The sequence below is a fragment of the Psittacula echo genome (assembly GCF_963264785.1).
Source record: "Psittacula echo genome assembly, chromosome: 1".
In the NCBI taxonomy this organism is placed as follows: domain Eukaryota; kingdom Metazoa; phylum Chordata; class Aves; order Psittaciformes; family Psittacidae; genus Psittacula; species Psittacula echo.
Genome location: NC_137735.1, coordinates 139,153,237 through 139,171,678, shown reverse-complemented (window position 1 = coordinate 139,171,678; position 18,442 = coordinate 139,153,237). Strand labels below are relative to the sequence as shown.

General features: G+C 37.0%; 1 protein-coding gene across 1 annotated transcript in view; it reads left to right on the top strand.

Annotated features, from left to right (window-relative positions):
• Nucleotides 1-18,442, top strand: part of CERK (ceramide kinase) — a gene marked incomplete at its 3' end in the record, with an annotated part of 39,239 nt that overhangs the window by 7,374 nt on the left and 13,423 nt on the right. The window contains exons 2-6 of the mRNA XM_080638945.1: nucleotides 3,638-3,751; nucleotides 4,873-4,995; nucleotides 6,969-7,094; nucleotides 7,637-7,700; nucleotides 10,955-11,100. Of these exons, the coding sequence (XP_080495071.1) occupies nucleotides 3,638-3,751; nucleotides 4,873-4,995; nucleotides 6,969-7,094; nucleotides 7,637-7,700; nucleotides 10,955-11,100 (573 nt within the window). The remainder of the gene's footprint in view (nucleotides 1-3,637; nucleotides 3,752-4,872; nucleotides 4,996-6,968; nucleotides 7,095-7,636; nucleotides 7,701-10,954; nucleotides 11,101-18,442) is intronic.

The window sequence follows — 18,442 nt, the reverse complement described above, 5'->3', positions numbered from 1 at the left end:
TTGAGCTCTATCCAAACGCAAATGCCACTGCATTCAGATCTGTTTTTATAAGCTGTAGGGAATGTTCTGAATAACATGTTTGTATTTGAGAAAGCCTTACATCTTTTGGCCCTCTGTGATTACTCTGTTAAGTAGTGTGTGGTTTTGACTGCCTGAAGATTGGAGTATGTTGGGGCAGTGGAGTTGCTTGGTACTTGCACAGTGCCAAGTAGTAGAGGGCTACATGGCACAGCTGATATTCATAGAACAGAAACGTCTTGAACTTCTACCAAGCCCAAAGATTTACAGGAGGGAGGTGGGATCACTCTGTACTTTGCTTTTGTTTTGTTTCTTTTTTATTCTTTTTCCTTGTTTTGATGTGTCACTGCTCCCACCCCCAATCTGGGGTTTATTTTTTTCAGATATGTAACTCTTGTGGCTTATAATAATGAGAACCAAAAAGCACATATTTAACTAAAACTTTTCTTCTTTGTTTTGTTTGCTGCATCTGCAAAGAGATTTACTGGAAAAGCAGAACTTCCAGTCATGCAACTGTCAGAGGGGGAACACATCTGACAAATTACGTGAACTTAGTATTAGTAGAAGTGGTTTCAAGGTCTAGGGTTGTTAATATAAGCTGTGTGATATGTGCTAAAATATGTACTCCAAAAAAATGCTTTTAGTAATACAGATTTGGAAGTGCTTTTCAATCTATTTGCTATCTGTACAGTTGGACAGCTTTCTCTATTGTACAGAAACTGCCTAATAAAACAATGACTTCTGTAGCTGCTTCTAACACACATGCTAGTGAGTATCCAATACGTAGAACTGTTTACCAAGTTGGTCATTAGAGCATTGTCATTTAAATTTTTATATAAATCTAATTTCAGTTTTGTAGTAATCTGTGAGCAACAACAAAATGAGTTATCACCTATGTGCAATCTTTATAAATGCAACAAGCTTTCTTTTGTATTGTGACATATGGATAGGCAGCATAGCCAGTAGAAAAATGAGAACTAAAAGCAGTTTTGAGAAAGAAAGGTTAAAGAATGTGCTCTCTTCCCTTAATTTATTGTTCCATCCCTGTTCTCTGTTTTTTAACTCTGATAAATGGATAGGTGGGTAATCACATTGAGATCCCACAGCGGACGTTTTCTCTGAATGCTAGGAAGACAAATTAACTGTTACTATCCAGTATTAAATACTTGATACTGTCTTACATGTGTATATGTATGATACTGATATCTGAATACAAGTTAAGTGTTTTTATTAAGTTCATCTCTGCTGTTGGATCTTTATAAAGGCATTCTGTGACTGCTGCATTTCCCCATCATGCTGTAAATATGGTAAATGTAATTATAAGCTGTAACTAGTTTTGTGAGTAGTTAAAACTACTGTTGAGTGTACTATCAACAAGTTTGCTGATGACACTAAGCTGGGAGGAGTGGTTGACACGCCAGAAGGCTGTGCTGCCATCCAGCGAGACCTGGACTGGCTGGAGAGTTGGGCTGTGAAAAATATGATGAAATATAACAAGGGGAAGTGTAGAGTCCTGCATCTGGGCAGGAACAACCGCAGGTTCCAGTACAGGTTGGGGAATAGCCTATTAGAGAGCAGTGAAGGGGAAAGGGATGTGGGGGTCCTGGTGGATAGGAGGATGACCATGAGCCAGCAATGTGCCCTTGTGGCCAGGAAGGCCAATGGCATCCTAGGGTGCATTTGAAGGGGGGTGGTCAGTAGGTCAAGAGAGGTTCTCCTTCCCCTCTACTCTGCCCTGGTGAGACCGCATCTGGAATATTGTGTCCAGTTCTGGGCCCCTCAGTTCAAGAAGGACAGGGACCTGCTGGAGAGAGTCCAGCGCAGGGCAACTAAGATGATTAAGGGAGTGGAGCATCTCCCTTATGAGGAAAGGCTGAGGGAGCTGGGTCTCTATAGTTTGGAGAAGAGGAGACTGAGGGGTGACCTTATTAGTGTATATAAATATATAAAGGGGGAGTGTCACGAGGATGGAGCCAGACTCTTCTTGGTGACAACCAATGGTAAGACAAGGGGTAGTGGGCTCAAACTGGAACACAAGAGGTTCCACTTAAACTTGAGAAGAAACTTCTTCTCAGTGAGGGTGACGGAACACTGGAACAGGCTGCCCAGGGGGGTTGTGGAGTCTCCTTCTCTGGAGACATTCAAAACGCGCCTGGACACCTTCCTGTGTAACCTCATCTAGGTGTTCCTGCTCTGGCAGGGGGATTGGACTAGATGATCTTTTGAGGTCCCTTCCAATTCCTGATAATTCTGTGATTCTGTGAAACATTTGAATACAGTCAGATTCCTAGAAGACCCTAGTGCAAAGTTTGGAGGCTACATTTATGAATCAAACTAAAACCCTGTGGGAAGATAAAATCCCTAAAGGAATACAAATCAAGTCAAATATTGAAACACCTGTAAAGAAAAAGAAAACACAAAACTGTGTGTGAAGTCCATGACATGTCAATAGACATTATAATAGGTAACAACTGTGTTGACTAAAACAAATAAATAGGGCAGGAAAAAATGAACTAGTGGCAAATGAATTGTGGTCAGCACTGTGAAGAGTTTAGAAGGTTTTTTTTCCTTTGTTTTATATTTCTCACCACCACTGGGGTGCTTCTGCAAAATAGGGAGGAAGATGAAATGCAGGATAAAACTCAGTAACGGCAGTATTAGTGCTGTATCTTATGTGTTTAATATCTCTTTATATCTGTGATTCTCTATACTTGTTTTTCTCATATACAGGTAGATAAATAATACATAAGACATTATATTATACTAATATAATCTTATGTAACTAAGTTTTATACATGTGTATATATACACAAAGTGCTCATTTGTACATAAATACAAAGCATGTATTTTTAGTTCTGCTTTTTTTTTTGAGTTAAGAAAAACGCAGAGAAATTTTGAAATTGATAATGAAAATGAGACAAAATACTCAATTTGACAGGAGGTAAGAAGACTGAGAAGGTATGAGGGATTTATTAGAAGAAGAAAGAGTGAGGGTAGAGGAAATTCTTTTATGGTGTAAGAGCAAGAGGCCTGTAATTCTGAAAAACAATAGTTTTGAAGCTGACATAAGAGAAATACACTTAACAGTACCTAAACATAATATCTAGAACTTGCTTCTTAGGAGGCCTTGAAGTTTAAAAGCTTAGTGGGATTTAAAGTCTTAAGAATTCATATGTGAATGCCCTTCTTTCATAAACCAGCTACTTACTTGGGAATAACAAACAGGCCTTGTTGTCTCCCTGCACTAGATTTAGTTCACAATCTTTGAAACCTCTTGTGCTATTTTCTGTCAGATATCTGGACTAGGTGTCATTGAAGGGTCAGTTTCATTAGTTGTTGGATTTTGACTTCATGCAAAAAGCTTTTATACTCAGAAAACTTGATTTTCTGAGAAATTATAGACATTTTAAATATTAGTTGGTGTAGCTCATAGGTGTTTATGAGTTCTGTGCTTTGACAAAAGGCAAAAGGAAATTGAAATATTCAGCAAATTGCTACTTTTGCTCTTGGTTTTGCTTATTGAGCAGCTACTCTAATTTTATGTCTATATCATATTGTGTGTAGAAATAATCTGGTGCTGTTTTAAGATGTTAATGTGTGAAGTCTTGTGTTTGTACAGAAGACTGTTTCGTACCAACCTCAGAGATCATTGCTGTAGAAGAAACAGAACTTAACAAGAAACAATGGAATAGTGGCAAATGGCAAAAAATGGGAAAGCCACATGCTTTCACAGGTAAGGCAAATAGATAAATACACCCCTCCCCCAAAAAAAAGACCTGAACGCAAACAAATAACACCTCAGAAAAAAACAATGAAACAACAGCAAAACCCCCACCCAAACCAAACAGAAAACATCAAAAAAAAAGCCCAACCAAAACCCCTACAAACAAACAAAACCACGTCTTTCCGTTTACATCTAAAGATCCTTATTTTGGAGAATAAGCCACTTCCTTTAAGAGCACATGCTGTGTTTAGTTCTTTAGCAAAATCTGAACATCTTACGTTTTAGCTGCTGACTGACTCTGCAGCAGCATACTCGCTTTATGCTACTTGACTAGAAAATCAAGAGAGGCTGGAAAAATGAGTCCTACATGTTTGTGGTTTTAATGTTTGGGTTCAGAATGTGTGCGTGAAAAGGTTCTCTGTATTATTGACTGCATTCTTAAAATCAAGTGCCAGAAATAGATTTCTGTTTGTTTTGGGGAAAGAGTGGTGACTTCTGTGCTGCAAAGCTGGGGCAAATGTGATTGCTCCCATGCCAAAGCTTTATGTTGTGGAGTACTTTGATCACACTTAGTCCTTCAGTAACAATGATTGCTGATACTGTAGATGGAGAGATAAGGGTGCTTCTTGTCTCACCAGCCTAGTTCTTAATGCACAAGAAAACTCTAAATATTTTTTTTTCACCTTAAATTTCAGCTTTATAAAATTAAATTCACCCTGTTGGTTACATGGGAGCAGATGTGAGAGTTTTGGCTTATTCTCTTAAGCTTATGGCAATTTATATTATGTAGACATTGTAGGCTTTAATATGGATAAAATAATACATAAGCTCAGTGAACTTTTATATTATGTCTATAATTAGTTTGTGGAAAATGGATCGTATTTGGTTTAAAAAGAAGTTTATGTTTGAGGTTCTAGGCCAGTGTTTTCATTATGAATTTTTACCGATGTCCTGTTCACACTGTAAATGCTTTTGTCATTTGCAGAAATGTGTGGTGGGGGGTTAATTATCACTTCTTTCCAAAGGTAGATATGTTTCCAAAGGTAGATGTTTCTCAGAAATGCATTGGTCATTTCACAGAACTGCCTCATTGTGCCACCTTTTTTTTTTCCCTTTTTTAATTTAAACAGTGTATTATGTGAAGAAAGCCCGAAATCACCGCTGGCGGTGCCGTGATGTGACATTTTGGTGTGCTGATGAGCACTTGTGTAATCAGTGGATACAGGCACTGAAAGAATTACTTGAAATGCAGAGTAAGTTTGACTAAACTACTAACATTTTCAGCATTGTTTTTTACAGGCTTGTATCTCAGTTGCTATTATTCTGATGTATCTACAGCTTATGTTTAAAAGTTGAGGGAGTTGAGAGTTGAAGTGTCTTATTCTTCTCATCACTGCTTTTGTATCTTGCATGTTTGCTAAGTTGTGCTGAGTGTTTTACTCTCATCAGTCAGGACTATAGGTGTCTTACAATTTTGCTCAGATGAAAGTTATTTTCACAAAATAAGGACACATTGGAGGCTTAGCAGAGGCTTTAAATAAGAGAAGTAAAGGGCAAATGTAAGCTTAGAGATTTGAGGTACCCCAGAGATATGAGGAGAAGGATTGTAGCAATTGTAAGATTTATGGGTGGCTTTTTGTGTGTCTGTCTAACCTTTCCAGTCTCTCTCATCAGCAATGTGCCACAGTAAGGGCTCCCATTAATCATTTCTGGGACCCTTGGACAGCTACTTCTCGTAAAGCTAAAAGGAGTTTTGCAGGAGTTATTCCTGAGAGATACCTTGATAGATGTCAGAGAGTCGCAGGACAGAATGGAGATCAAGGATGACCATACCACGGCCAGTGCCCTCACTGCCCAGGGTGCAGTCCCATTGTATCTGAGCAGGGTGGGTGGAGCAGGGATGGGAGTAGCAGTGGGTCTGATTTACTGCTCAGATGAGATAATTGGGTCCATCCAGGGAGGCCACATGAGAGCAGCAGAAGGTGGAGGTGGAACTATAGGTAAGCTGCCTACAGCATAGGCCTGAGGTCCATCTGAGACACAGAGCTGGAGAAGGGACTTGGTACAAGTATACCTACGATGTGACTCAAGCAAGTACTTAGGGCTCACATACAAAAAATGTATATTTAATAATAGATGTTTTTTTGAACAGGTATTGTAAGCATGCATCTTACCTCGGGTAATGTATGCAAATTAAGAACATTAGTATCTCTCCTACAATAAAATATTATTAAAAATGGGGTTTGTGCACCAATTTAGTACACCTGTGAGAGATGTGGCCTGGACAGTCATCTCTGTTTGAGTGCAGGTGTTCATTCTGTTGGTATCAAACTATTTCAGAGAAGGTAACAGGTTCCCAGAGATGGTGAATGGTGCTTTGAATGTGTGGCAGCTTTAAGCCTTTCAAACAGTCTAGATTTATTATGTAGGTGTGCTGGCTTAACTCAGTTATACTTTCCTTTTAAAGTAATTATTTAGAATTCCACCTGAGGAAATGTGAATGTGTTAACAGGTCTTTGTGCTCTATCCAAAGAAAGGAAGGCTCCCTAAGTGCAGGAAGCATTACAATTTTGTGTATCTGTTAGTACAGAGGTGTAGTAATTGCTTTCATTGCTACTACCAATGTAAATCCATAACTACTCGGACAAACTTGAGATATCAGTATCAAAGGTGTTTTCTGGAGGGAAGGGCTTACACAATATAAGGCAAGCAGCACTTGCTGTGCTGCACGTAATTTGTGAGATATTTCCTTTCCGTGATGAGGACACTGTATCTATATTACAAAAGCCAAGAATGTTGTTTAAATAAATTAATGTAAAAGCATTTCTATGTGTGCTCACTCACAAGTGCCTTTCCTATTGCTGCCTTTGGTTTGTCTTTTGTCTTATATGCCTGTGATACTAATGTAATTTAGTGAGAAAGTTCTACAAGAATAACATGATTAAGAATGAAAGACATGATCAGATGAAATTATTCTGAATTTCACCCACTGTCTTCTTACCAATTTGTGTAATGCTGTCAATATCCTCAGTGTAATAAAGAGGATAGATGGAGCAGGTTTTTGTAGCACTTTGATAAAGATTAATCGAGTTCAGTCATTAATAAAGAGTTATAAAAGGTCAATGTGCTGTGTTCACTCCAGTGTTTACAGGTTTGGTTTTGTATAGCTTGTTAAATTCGTTTTGTGCACAGAAGTAGTATATTGTAATATTTTTCCGTACTGCAGAATCTAGACCAAAGCAGTTGCTTGTGTATATTAATCCTTATGGAGGAAAACGACAGGGGAAGAGGATTTATGAACAGAAAGTGGCTCCACTCTTCAGTTTGGCTTCTGTCTCCACTGATGTTGTTAGTGAGTGATGAATATTTTAATTTATTAATAAACACAATGTGAACTCTTTAAAACATGTCTGGGTACCTGAAGTTCTTTCTGTTTCTTACCTTTTCTTACTTACCTTTTCTTACTAAGGAAACGAAGCTAAGTGGTAGGGGGGGGGACTGTTTTCTAATTAAAGCATAGTTAGCCAGAAAATGTCAGCCTTATATCAATTTTCTGCTTACTAAACTAAAACTTCTGGTACTTCTGAGCTATATGAGCTCTTCATTTATATGATGTTGCCTTTCTTCTCTCTTCCAGTTTTACTGTTAAAAACAATTTTCATTTGCACAGTTTTGTAATGAAATATTTTTTCACATATACTGCAGTGAGTGTGTCTTTCAAATCTTTACTTGGCACACAGTCCTTTGAAATACATTTTATGGGCAGGCTGTTGGTCACATTGATAATAGAATCATTATGAGTAGAATCATAATGAATTAATAATAAAATTTCTATAACTGTAGTATATATCATTTTATTTATACATAATTTTTAATGTGTTTATTTCTTCATAGTAACTGAACATGCTAACCATGCTAAGGACAATCTATTTGAAGTTAATATTAATAAATATGATGGGTAAGTAACCTCACTTGCCTTTTTTTCTAGTCGATATATTCTGTAATCTATTCTTGTGTCTAATTTATGAAAGTAGCCTTCATTGCTGACAGTTTATTGCAACAGCTGAAAATTCTGGGGCATGTACCTTTCCATAGGAGATCCACATTAAGGAGTATCAAAGGAAAACTAAACTGTTTCAGTAGACCTGTTCAACACACAGTATTTTCAAGTGTAGTGTAACAATGTTTTCATGAGATCTGTGTTCAGAAGATGAATGTAAGATTAATTCTGCTTGTCCAGAAGTTGAGCATTTGCTGATAGCCCTAAAGCTACCTTGAAATGTTTTGTGGTAAAGGTGATCTTGACGTATACATGAGTCCAGAACTCTGCATTAGTAGCATTCAGTCTGTGTATGAAAAACAGCAACTGTTTATAAAAGCTTCAGATAGTTCCTCTTGCTATGTAGGACTGTTCAAATATAATTTGGCTTTATTTGTGTTTGTTCTGTTGTGGAATTACTGTTTTAAAGAAGATCTAATTGAATTGTGAAATTGCATTCCATTATTAAATCTGCTGTAGAAGCAGAGTATTTTAATAAATAAGCTAGTCATTCAGCTTCCAGTTCATGACATGAAACAAGTTACATAGCTGGAAAATCATGCAAATGTATGGATAACCTTTGTAGATAAGCTGTTATAACTAGAGAATATAAAAATAGTACTTTGTGCTTGTTGACAGGTACATTTAAACTGGTAAGTTGCAAAAATAAAACACTTTGTATCTTTTCAGAGTACTTTTACTAGGGGAGCAGATCTATCTGCCTTATAGAAGTCGAGTGAGGGCATGATGTTGATAAATTGTAGAAGTAAGAATTTACAAAGCATTTAAAGGCTTTGTTCCTAGTCTGCTTCCCCCCTTTCTGAGGGATGAGGTTTGGTCTTTCTCTCTCTAACATGACTGAGCTTAACAATTGGCCTGAGCACTGCATCTTTTTAGAATCTCATTATTCTTCCATCCCCAGTTTAGGCCTTAATGGCAGTTAGCCTGGGAACTACAACCTGCCTTTCCAAGCCTAGTTTTTGTCCATCATGTACAAGTGTGTTTCTCTGGTGAACAGTGATGTTACTAAGGAGTTCTTGTATTAATACTACTTTTTAAATAACAGATCACATAGCTATATGGAAGATTTTAAAAATGGCTGAACTGCATAAATACACATTTTTCCAAGCTTGACTGACTCCTTACATGTACAGGAAAAGCTTCTTTGGATTCCTGCATCTAATTGTTGTTCACTATTTTCTGAGATTGGCTCTTTCTTTTCATTCAGTGATGAGTTTCTTCATTTAATCTCTAAATACATCTCTAAAGAATTTCTTATGGCAAGTGTACTAATCTAATAGCTCAGTGACAGAACAGCTTCTCTTCAAAGACAGTTCTTCAAATATTCATTCAGTTACAATATATCAGGTTTTCATACATTGCTGTGTAGAACTACAGCCATGCTGTAATACTATGCAGATATTGTCCACGTTTAGAGTAAGTTTGGCATGTATGAATCACTTCCTTACGCATATACCTACTGCACAAGTCTTTGTAAAGCTGTTTCAGGTTGGGTGTTTTTTTTCCTAGCGTTTGAATTAGTTCACAGAATGGTTGAGATTAGAAGGGATCATAGATCATTTAAAACTTGTTTTTCTTGTGGGCTGTCCTGAAGTCTTTTAGCATATGTAGTTTACTGTTACCACCTGTCTAAAAATTGAAATGCTAGTCCTTTAGAAAAATAAAACCAGAATGTAAGAATTGCTCTAAGAAGATCTCTCTTACAGTAGTTCTTTGCTAGGGGCTTTCGCGTGCGTGCTTTTCACATCTGATTTTTGCTTTGAGTTTGGTCATGCTAATATTGTGTATAGGAACTTCTTTATCTTATAGGTCTAGGCATTAATATTGTTGTCATCTCTGAGCCTGGATATAGTATTTGTTATAGATAGTTCAAGGTCAATATTGTCTCAGTAGTAGTCTGACATGGAAATTTTTGTCCACTCAACCACTTTCTTAGAGTCTGCACAGAAAGATGAGACAGGCTAAAGCTGAGGAATAATGTAGTTAAGCTATGAGACGATAGATTCATTATAAAAATGAAACCCAAACATTGTTTTCTTCCTTCTCTCCCAGTCTCTTAGGTCTTGACTCAGAATTGGACAGTGTGTATTTTTAAGACTGTCCTCCCCATTCATGAAAAAATGACTGGGGTTTTTCAAGCTTCTGCTGAAAATACAATAATAAGTAGACTTAAATCATCAATACTTAAAAACTAAATAAACTAACTTGTCCTATGAACAAGTGCTCATTCTGCAATGTCTGTTGCTGACTATGTGGAAGAGTAAGTATTAGCTTATGCACTGAAAATGATTGCTATAGATAACAGTAAGCATTCCTAAACATGTGTGCTGGGGACTACCTGCATAACTTTGGATTTGTCATGTGTGCCTTTCAAATATATTTGAAATAGTTTATGCTTTTGGAGTTCATGGTGTGCATTTGATTATTGTGCATGAAATGTATACTGCTGTAAAATAGTCTTTTACTTCCTAGTATTTGCTTGGCTGTGGACTCTCTACTGAGCTTTAACATATTGTGGATCTGTGTAGCTGCTGCATCAGCTCTGAGCTGAATTACGTTTGCAAAACGAAGTTTTGCATTTGGTAACATGTAGAACTCTGCGTTTCATTATGGGTGATTAAGTAGATATACATGACTTCTGTCTGTTTGGGCTCTCAGCATGTTCAAAAGAGAATGCAAGCATGCACTTTTCTGATTTTTGACTTTTTATATAATATATATCCCTGTTAAATTAATAGTGTAAAGTATACTTCTGCCTGAAGCCACAAATATTAGCTTAATTTTTCACTGTTAGTAAAGGTATGCTATTTCCATTTTATTTACTTGGAAAGCTGTATGTACAATCCTGTTCAGTGTTTCCCTTGTATAGTGAATTCCCCCTGATCCTTGTCTGTCTGCACACAGCAATAGAGGATAAAGATATTAGATTGCATTCCAACATTTTTTACTACCATTACAGATGTGTAGGTGCCTTTGCAGTTGTGTAGCTTGATTGTAACTGCTAAGTTGACTGTGGGCAACTATATCACATTAAAAAGGAAGAGAAGAATAGACCAGCTATTTTTGATGTGCCCAGTGCATGCCCTAAGTAGAACACTTGCTGTGTTGTTTATTGACTGTTAGTGTGCATTCTAATTTGTGTTTCCTGGCAGTGTTGTTTGTGTTGGTGGGGACGGCATGTTCAGTGAAGTGATGCATGGTCTCATTGGAAGAATGCAGAAGGACTCTGGCATAGATCAAAATAATCCCAAAGCACCATTAGTCCAGTGCAATATAAGGATTGGCATAATTCCTGCTGGTAAGAGAGGGTTAACTTTCAGTTTATTTATTTATTCTTGAAATATCTACTTATTCATAACTCCTTGAATTTAGGTGTAAGATATGAGCAATGATATTCCATAAAGACACCTAGCTAAAGCTGTTTGTATCCTGGTATAATTATTGATCACATGCCATTTTATTTGGGAGGGGTATTTTGTAAAGGAAATAAATCTTAATGTGCAACTTCAGAATTTAATTACTACTTCTTCTGTGTGTGGCTTATTGTGTGTTAATACAAGATAAGTAGTTGAAAGTAGTACCTTTGCTCATCTGAACATATTGAGTGAAATCTACTGAACAGAGACTTACCTGGTAAGTATTTCTCCAGTTCCAAATGCTCCACAGATTTAGTTGGAATTGCACTGAAAATCTCCCACTGGTCTGGCAAACTCCAAAAACTGCTAATGTTTCCTCTCTCTCCCCCACTTCCCATTGTCATCACAAAAATCAAAAGGCAGCTATGGCTGAGGAAGAGTTCTCAGTTCCAAAATAAGTTGCAGTTTCTGCCTCTTTTTAGAGGTGCTCTATGTTCACAGTTCTCTGTGTCCATGTCAGCTGATTTTTCAGACAGTCCTGACTATTGTCATTGAGAGGCATTTGAGCAAACTCATCCTTGAAATTTAGATCTTTGGAGATAAACTTATGATTTTGTTGACCATAGGCACTCTTTGTATCAGTCTTGTTAAGTTTGCTGTCCCAGGTGTTGCTTCACCCTGCCCAACTGGTCCCTAAAGATTCCTCAAAGAATGAACTTACAAGATGACTCTCTTTTCCAGGACTAGATTCAGTGTTGCAGCTCATTAATAGCATCTGCAATTCTGGGGACTCTGTGAAGACAAATGGACAGTTCAATGTTTTTTCTATGCTGTTCGCTTTCTTGTCAGATTCTTGGGATTTGAATTAAAAAACTGTGATATGAAATAAACTTTATGAGCTTCTGAGTAGAACTATAACACAGACTTTATGAGAAAATTTAGCAAAGGTTATAAAAATACACCAAGTGAAATAATATATTTGTACCCTCTGGCTTTAGGTGACTAATTTTATACTTGTATCTTTGTGAAGAATGTATCCAAACCCAAATAGTCTGAATTGTTGCTTGGAAGAAGCTTAACCCTTTTTTGCTTGCAGTACAACAAGAGTTAGAGATCTAAAAGTTCCAATGTAGATATCCCCTTACAGTTTTTCATTCTGCTTTTAAGGTAGCACCCTAAGGGTTCTTTATAGCATTTACTATATATAAGTATATTCTGATTTTATTTTTTAAAGCTATGTATTAAAATCAGTTTGTATAGTAAGCTTAACAAGAATAGAATTTGAAGTGCTTTATCCTTTGTTTCCCTTATTTGGGCAAAGTTCTTGGACTAAAGGTTTTTGCTTACATGGTTGATTTCAGAAGATTTTGCCTACTTGTGATATTAGAGACCATAAAAGGATACAATTGAAAAAATAGAACCTCAATATTATGATCTATTTCCTTGGTATTAGGAAATTAACTATAATCATGTTAAAATTGAAAGATTAACCTTGTTTTTTCAACAATTTCTTAGTGCATTTTTTCCAGTTAACAACCAAAATGTATGATCTTCACTGATATTTTAGTATGGCTAACATGTATTAAGTCACTTTCTTCTCTTACATACTTCAGTATTTGTGTGCTTTGTCCATTGTAGCTGTTTGCTATTGAATGTATACTGCATGCTGTATTCCTTGAACTAACATGAGGTGCAGCCTTGTAATCAGTGATATGTTTTCAGTGTTTTCTCCAAGCTGAAGTTCTGTTAATTAAGTTTCTGGAGGTACAGAGGATAATTCGTATCTTGATCTGTTTGTATATTGTACAATATTTAAAATGATCCATTACTATATATGTGGATCATATATTACTATATATATGGATATGATATGGGGAAATGTTTGTTTACTGAAAAAGGGAGTCAAATCACTGAACGAATCTGAACTCTTTCTTAACACATGTAGTCATCACAGGGACCTTAAATTGTATACGAAATAGCCAAACCCATGCATTGCAGATGGTCAGGAAGGCAGCAAGAGGGTTTTTTTCCAGTCCTTGGTGAAGCTGTTCTCAGTTCATATTTGCTTGATGTAATGGAGCTCTGACTGTGTGTTGACCCCAACAGATCCTGTAGTTCCCTGACTAGTGTAAGAAGTCTGTTCCAAAGTAAGTGAGATCCTTAAAAACTACTTTTCTTTTATTTAAACTAAACTGACAGTCCTAAAATACTGCAAGTCAAAAGGAATAATGAAATATAAATCATGCTTTTAGAAAAATTTCATCCATGATGCTCTTTTTAGTCCTTTATAACCAACCTTTTTCTTAAAATCCTAAGATCTCATTAATAGATATTGAAAACAAGCCCATAGTTCAGAGAGTAAGTTCTAAGGCTCTGTGTGTCTTCTGATACATGGAGACAGCTTCTCAGTGAGGACAGGAGCCTCGGGTAAGGTGTCATTGAATTGGTGTTTTTCTCTCTTTTTTTTTTTTATCATTTATTTCCTAATGTCAAGCTGTTTTAACAGAAGCATGGCAGGTTGTGGTTTGCGGTTGCGATTAAACAGTGTCTGTATTCAAACTAACAGTTCAGCAGACTTAATCTTTGCTCAGAAATTGTCAATTTACTTACACAAGGGCTTGAAATTACAAATGAAAGAGATTTAGTGTTAAAAAGCTCTCTTCTATATAACCATTTCTGAGTAATTGGCTTTATTTCATAAGCAGAATCCCACTGTGCAGGCTCTTTTTTCCTTTTTAATGTTGGATGCTACTTCTAAATCATGACTGACTTTCTGGAGCAAACCCTGCTTGGCCCTCTTTTCCTTGAACAAATGTGTGTCTTTCCTTAGTGTGTTTTCTGGTTAAAAAGTATTATTTATTCTTGTGTTTTATGGTACATTTTTATGAAATAACCAGTGTTTTTATTGGCATGAATAAAGCTTTTACTCAAATAGCAGTTTTAACTTCCAAATTTCTCTTAGTTGCGGCCAGTCTTCTAATTTGCCAGTGTAAATTGACTGATTGCTGTTGTAAACAGATTTGCTGTTAAAAGTACTTAGAGGTTGTAGCAACCTAACAAAATTTTGCATTGCGATGTGGTAACCACAAGTCAGCACACCTACAAAAACTTCTGTTTAGTTATTACTTCCTCTTAGCGTCATCTAATCTTAAAAGCATGTTCAGCCATGGTTTCTCACTGCATTCAGAGTGGTAGAGTGCCTCTATAGAACTTAAAAAGAGAGAAATCATTTATCTTATGACACATAGTACTGAGGTTTCATCCACATGTTTTAGTTTTAAAATTATACTCTCTGGAGCAAGCCGAAGTAATTTGTTCTTCTCACTAAACCCGGCATAGAACAGGAGGACAAAGCTTTCAACTGCTGTTGGAGGACTTGTTAGTAAAAGAGCATGGGTTAGATTAAATACTCTTGTGATCTCAGTAGGTAGGAAAAAGAAATCTTACTTCAATCTGTGCTGTGGCATATTATTAATGCATTTGTTTTTCAAAAAACAAGTAAGTCTGCCAGTCTACCCTAGAGATAGGGGAAAGATCTTCCTTGCACTAGGGAGGATGGAGTAAAGTGTAGATACAAAGTGTTAATTGATATAGTGAATTAGGCATGTAGTGTATCCAGATCCCTCTCACTTTCATGGTGGTCGAGGTATAAACTCTAATGGATTGAAGCATGCAATGTGATTATAATCAGCACGTTGATGTGTGACTGTAGAAGTTGAGAATACTAAAGACAGCTCAGGAGGGTGTATAAACTCTGAGTAGGAACATGACTGTATGACCAGGCCATTCATCTCTCCCTGTGACAGCAGCTTCCTCCCTTACTTTTGAATGTATCAGATCCTTGTCATTTGAAAGTCACTTCCCAGAAAAGTCACCGTATGGACTTTTTCAAAATTCTCAATGCTGCTTGCCCAAGGGCATGCGGTTACTCAGTTGTTAGCATGACTCATCTAGTATTTTGTCCGTGAGGTGACTGCGTGGATTGTGACTTAACAAAAATACTTCAAATGTATGAGATCCGCACTGAAGTAATTTTACCTGTTTGCAGTACAGAATCCTGTTGCCATACTAATTTATCTCTGAGGATTGTGCTGTGGAAGCACTTGCCCTTGTCAAGGATATCTCATATGGAGCACTAAAATATTTATTTCTTTACTAAATTTACTCTTTTCTACAGCATCAACATCTAGCCGAATTGCTTCTGTCATATGCTCAGTTTAGTGCTTCCAGATCTTTGAAATCTGTGTAGTTTTCCATCAATAAAAGCACAAAAAAGAATCCTTGAAGCCCCCAGCATGTGTGTGTTCTGGTTTAATAATTTTTCAGATTAGTAGTTCTAGCACTTTGGGGATTCTGTTTTTGTTTGGTGGTTTTGTTTTGGAGTTTGTTGTTTTGGTTGGTTGATTTTGGGTATGGTGGTTTTTTGGGGGTGTGAGGAGAGGGTTTTCTGCAGCATCAATGAGATGAACTCTTTGTACAACCAGTAAACCATCAGATTTTGTTTATCGCTTTGATTCTATGACTAAAGCTAGCAAGGTGGTATCTGAGCACCTGTCTGCGTAACTTGTCTACTCACAAATAACTAGCAATATTTGCATGCAAAGGGGAAATCTGGGGATTTAGCTGTGCTGTATTCTATGTAGTGCAGTCCATCACTTTGGTTTCTTTAATCTTGCAAAAATGGTTTGTGGGGAGTACATACTCTTTAATATTTTAAATACATATCTCGATCATTTCTCCTTATGATTAAAAGGAAGGATTTCCTTGATAATTTTTAAATTACTAAATTGATTTATTTAAAAAAAAATAGTGTTTGTTTGGGGAGGGAAAAGATGCAGAAGAGCTTGCCTATAAAGAACTATGTGGCTCTGTGATAACTCCTAATAACAGACAGACTTTGGCTAAAATGGGTAATGGAACTGGGCTGTAGTATACATAAATACATGGTAAAGATTCAAAGTAATTATATGTATTTTAACAAAGACTAGTCAGTGTGCCCTCTACACACTTCATATTTTTGGTAAGCTCTTAATACCAAAATACCTGGGATGAGAGCTTTCTTTAGCTGGGACAGTTTGGACATTTAGTTTGGGATTCAGCTATCTACATGTGGTGGTATGGTGCCACTATCATTGCAATGCACTAGCCTTATGCAAGACAAGCTGTTGTGCTAGTAGCAGCTGGAAGCCAAGCAGAGTGATCTGCAGCACTCCCTTTAGAGTGAGTTACAATTTGAAATTGATACTCAAATTTTCTTGCTTATGTTTAGATGTATGCATGTAAGATGAGCATCTAAATCCATGTTATAGCAGGGGGCATCTCGTCAGTACAGATATTAGAGCCTGTAGAGTATTCAAGACCCACTTATTGGTCTAGAATTCCTGTTTGGTTATGAAGTATTCAAAGAGATACAAATCGTTAGTCATAATGAACATTTTAGTGACTTTTAAACTAGTGCTGTTAGATTCATGCTTGGTGTGGTGTTATGACCAGTTATGTTCTATTAGAATGTACGTCAGGAATGATGCTTGTTTTGTTGCTGCACTACCAGCCCTGAGAGAGAAAAAGCCAGTATTTCACTGCTTGTAGTTGGTACTCCACTGGCACGTCTGGGAAAGAGGAATGATTTGGCAGTTGTTAAACACTGTTGGTGTCTTCCCCAGCCTCCTATTTAGAATCTCAGAATTAGTTTCAGACTTCAGATCTGACTTTAGCCCTCCCTTGCTAGTTAACAAATGGAAATAAAAATAAGTTCTATAAAATTGCCCAACAGATAAATCAGCTTTTAATTGACTACAGAATACTACAGGGACGTAAGCGTTCAGTGTTAAAATGCAGCTTGAGTGAATCCCTCTTCTTCTCCTACCTGGGCAGGGTGTCCCTGCCTATGGTGGGGGAATTGGAACTAGATGATCTTAAGGTCCTTTCCAACCCTAACTATTCTATGATTCTATAGTGTAAGAGTGTGGAAATTCTGCTTGCATCAAGACAAATGTGACTTAAGGTAATTCTGGAAGCAGAATGCAGACATATCTTGAAGAAATGGGAAAAGTTGGATGAAATAGTGTACATTCATCAGTAAAAGTTCAGGTCAGACCTTTTAGTTGGCTATTCTATATTTATTTTTCTTTTCAAAAGTAGTGAGAATTTTCTTTTCTGCCTAATAGAAATTCACAAATGTAGAAGGCAAAATGAAACTGAAAAAAAATGGCAGTAAAGCATAGCTTCAATATCTGAACTCTACTGAATATTTTTGGCTATAAAACTCCAAATGTGGCATAATAACGTCATCTGAGTACCTTTTCTGTTGCAATACTGAGAAAAATTGGAGTCCCATTTCCTGTGCAACAGCATATACTTGTAATGGTCCACTTGCACCATTTTGAACCTCAACCTTGTAGAGAGCATACATTTGCTTGATGGAAGCTTCTCTCAATGCCCTTCGCTGGTAGGGGAAGTGGTGTCTATTTCCTGAGAGTTGGAGGGGAAAGGGTTTTCTTTGCTCCTGTTGACAACTATATATGCCCTGACTGTTTCCAAAGTGTGAAAGGACTAAAAGTGCATTTTAAATAGTGGTTGTTCATTCCTCCGCTTTCAGTTTTCTATTTCAATTTGATTAGGCCTCAGAAGTGAAGTACTCTGTATCTGAGCTGTTCTTCAGCTGGTATATTAGTAGCAAATCTGAGAATGCATATGCGGACAAAATAACTTTATGTTTTCTGGTATCCAACTTTGGCTTTAAAGAAATTCAATTTCAGGGAAGGGATAGGAGAAGCTACAAGATGAATTTGGAGTTGGGTATTGCAACGAGTATGCTTTGGTATGTCTGGCCCCGACTTCTAAGTCCCTGCTGCAGAGCAGAAATCAGAACCCTACATTAGGCTCTTAGATTGCTTTTTATAGGGATCAGGGAGAATTTCCTGGCTCTAGCCAGCACCTAAAATACTGAATGGATGTAGTGACTGCAGAGTTGCCTGCAGGTAGTTATTTGCAAAGACAGAATATAGGTGAAACCTAAAGCTTCCACCCTTTCTTCTTGTAGGTCTTTTGTTCAAGACTGTAAAGGCATATCTCTATCTACTTTGCTCACCTATCTATAAACTAATTATTGAATGCAAGTATTTACTAATTTTCAAATAATAGAACTAAGCAGGAGTTTCTGGTTTAAGATGCAACTGGAGAAGGAGAGGGTGTTGGCAGCCTGGAATTTAGATCTGTCCCCCAAAAACTAGGATGTCAGTTAATTTCTTTTCATGAGATCTCAATGACTGAAAAATCTTGAGG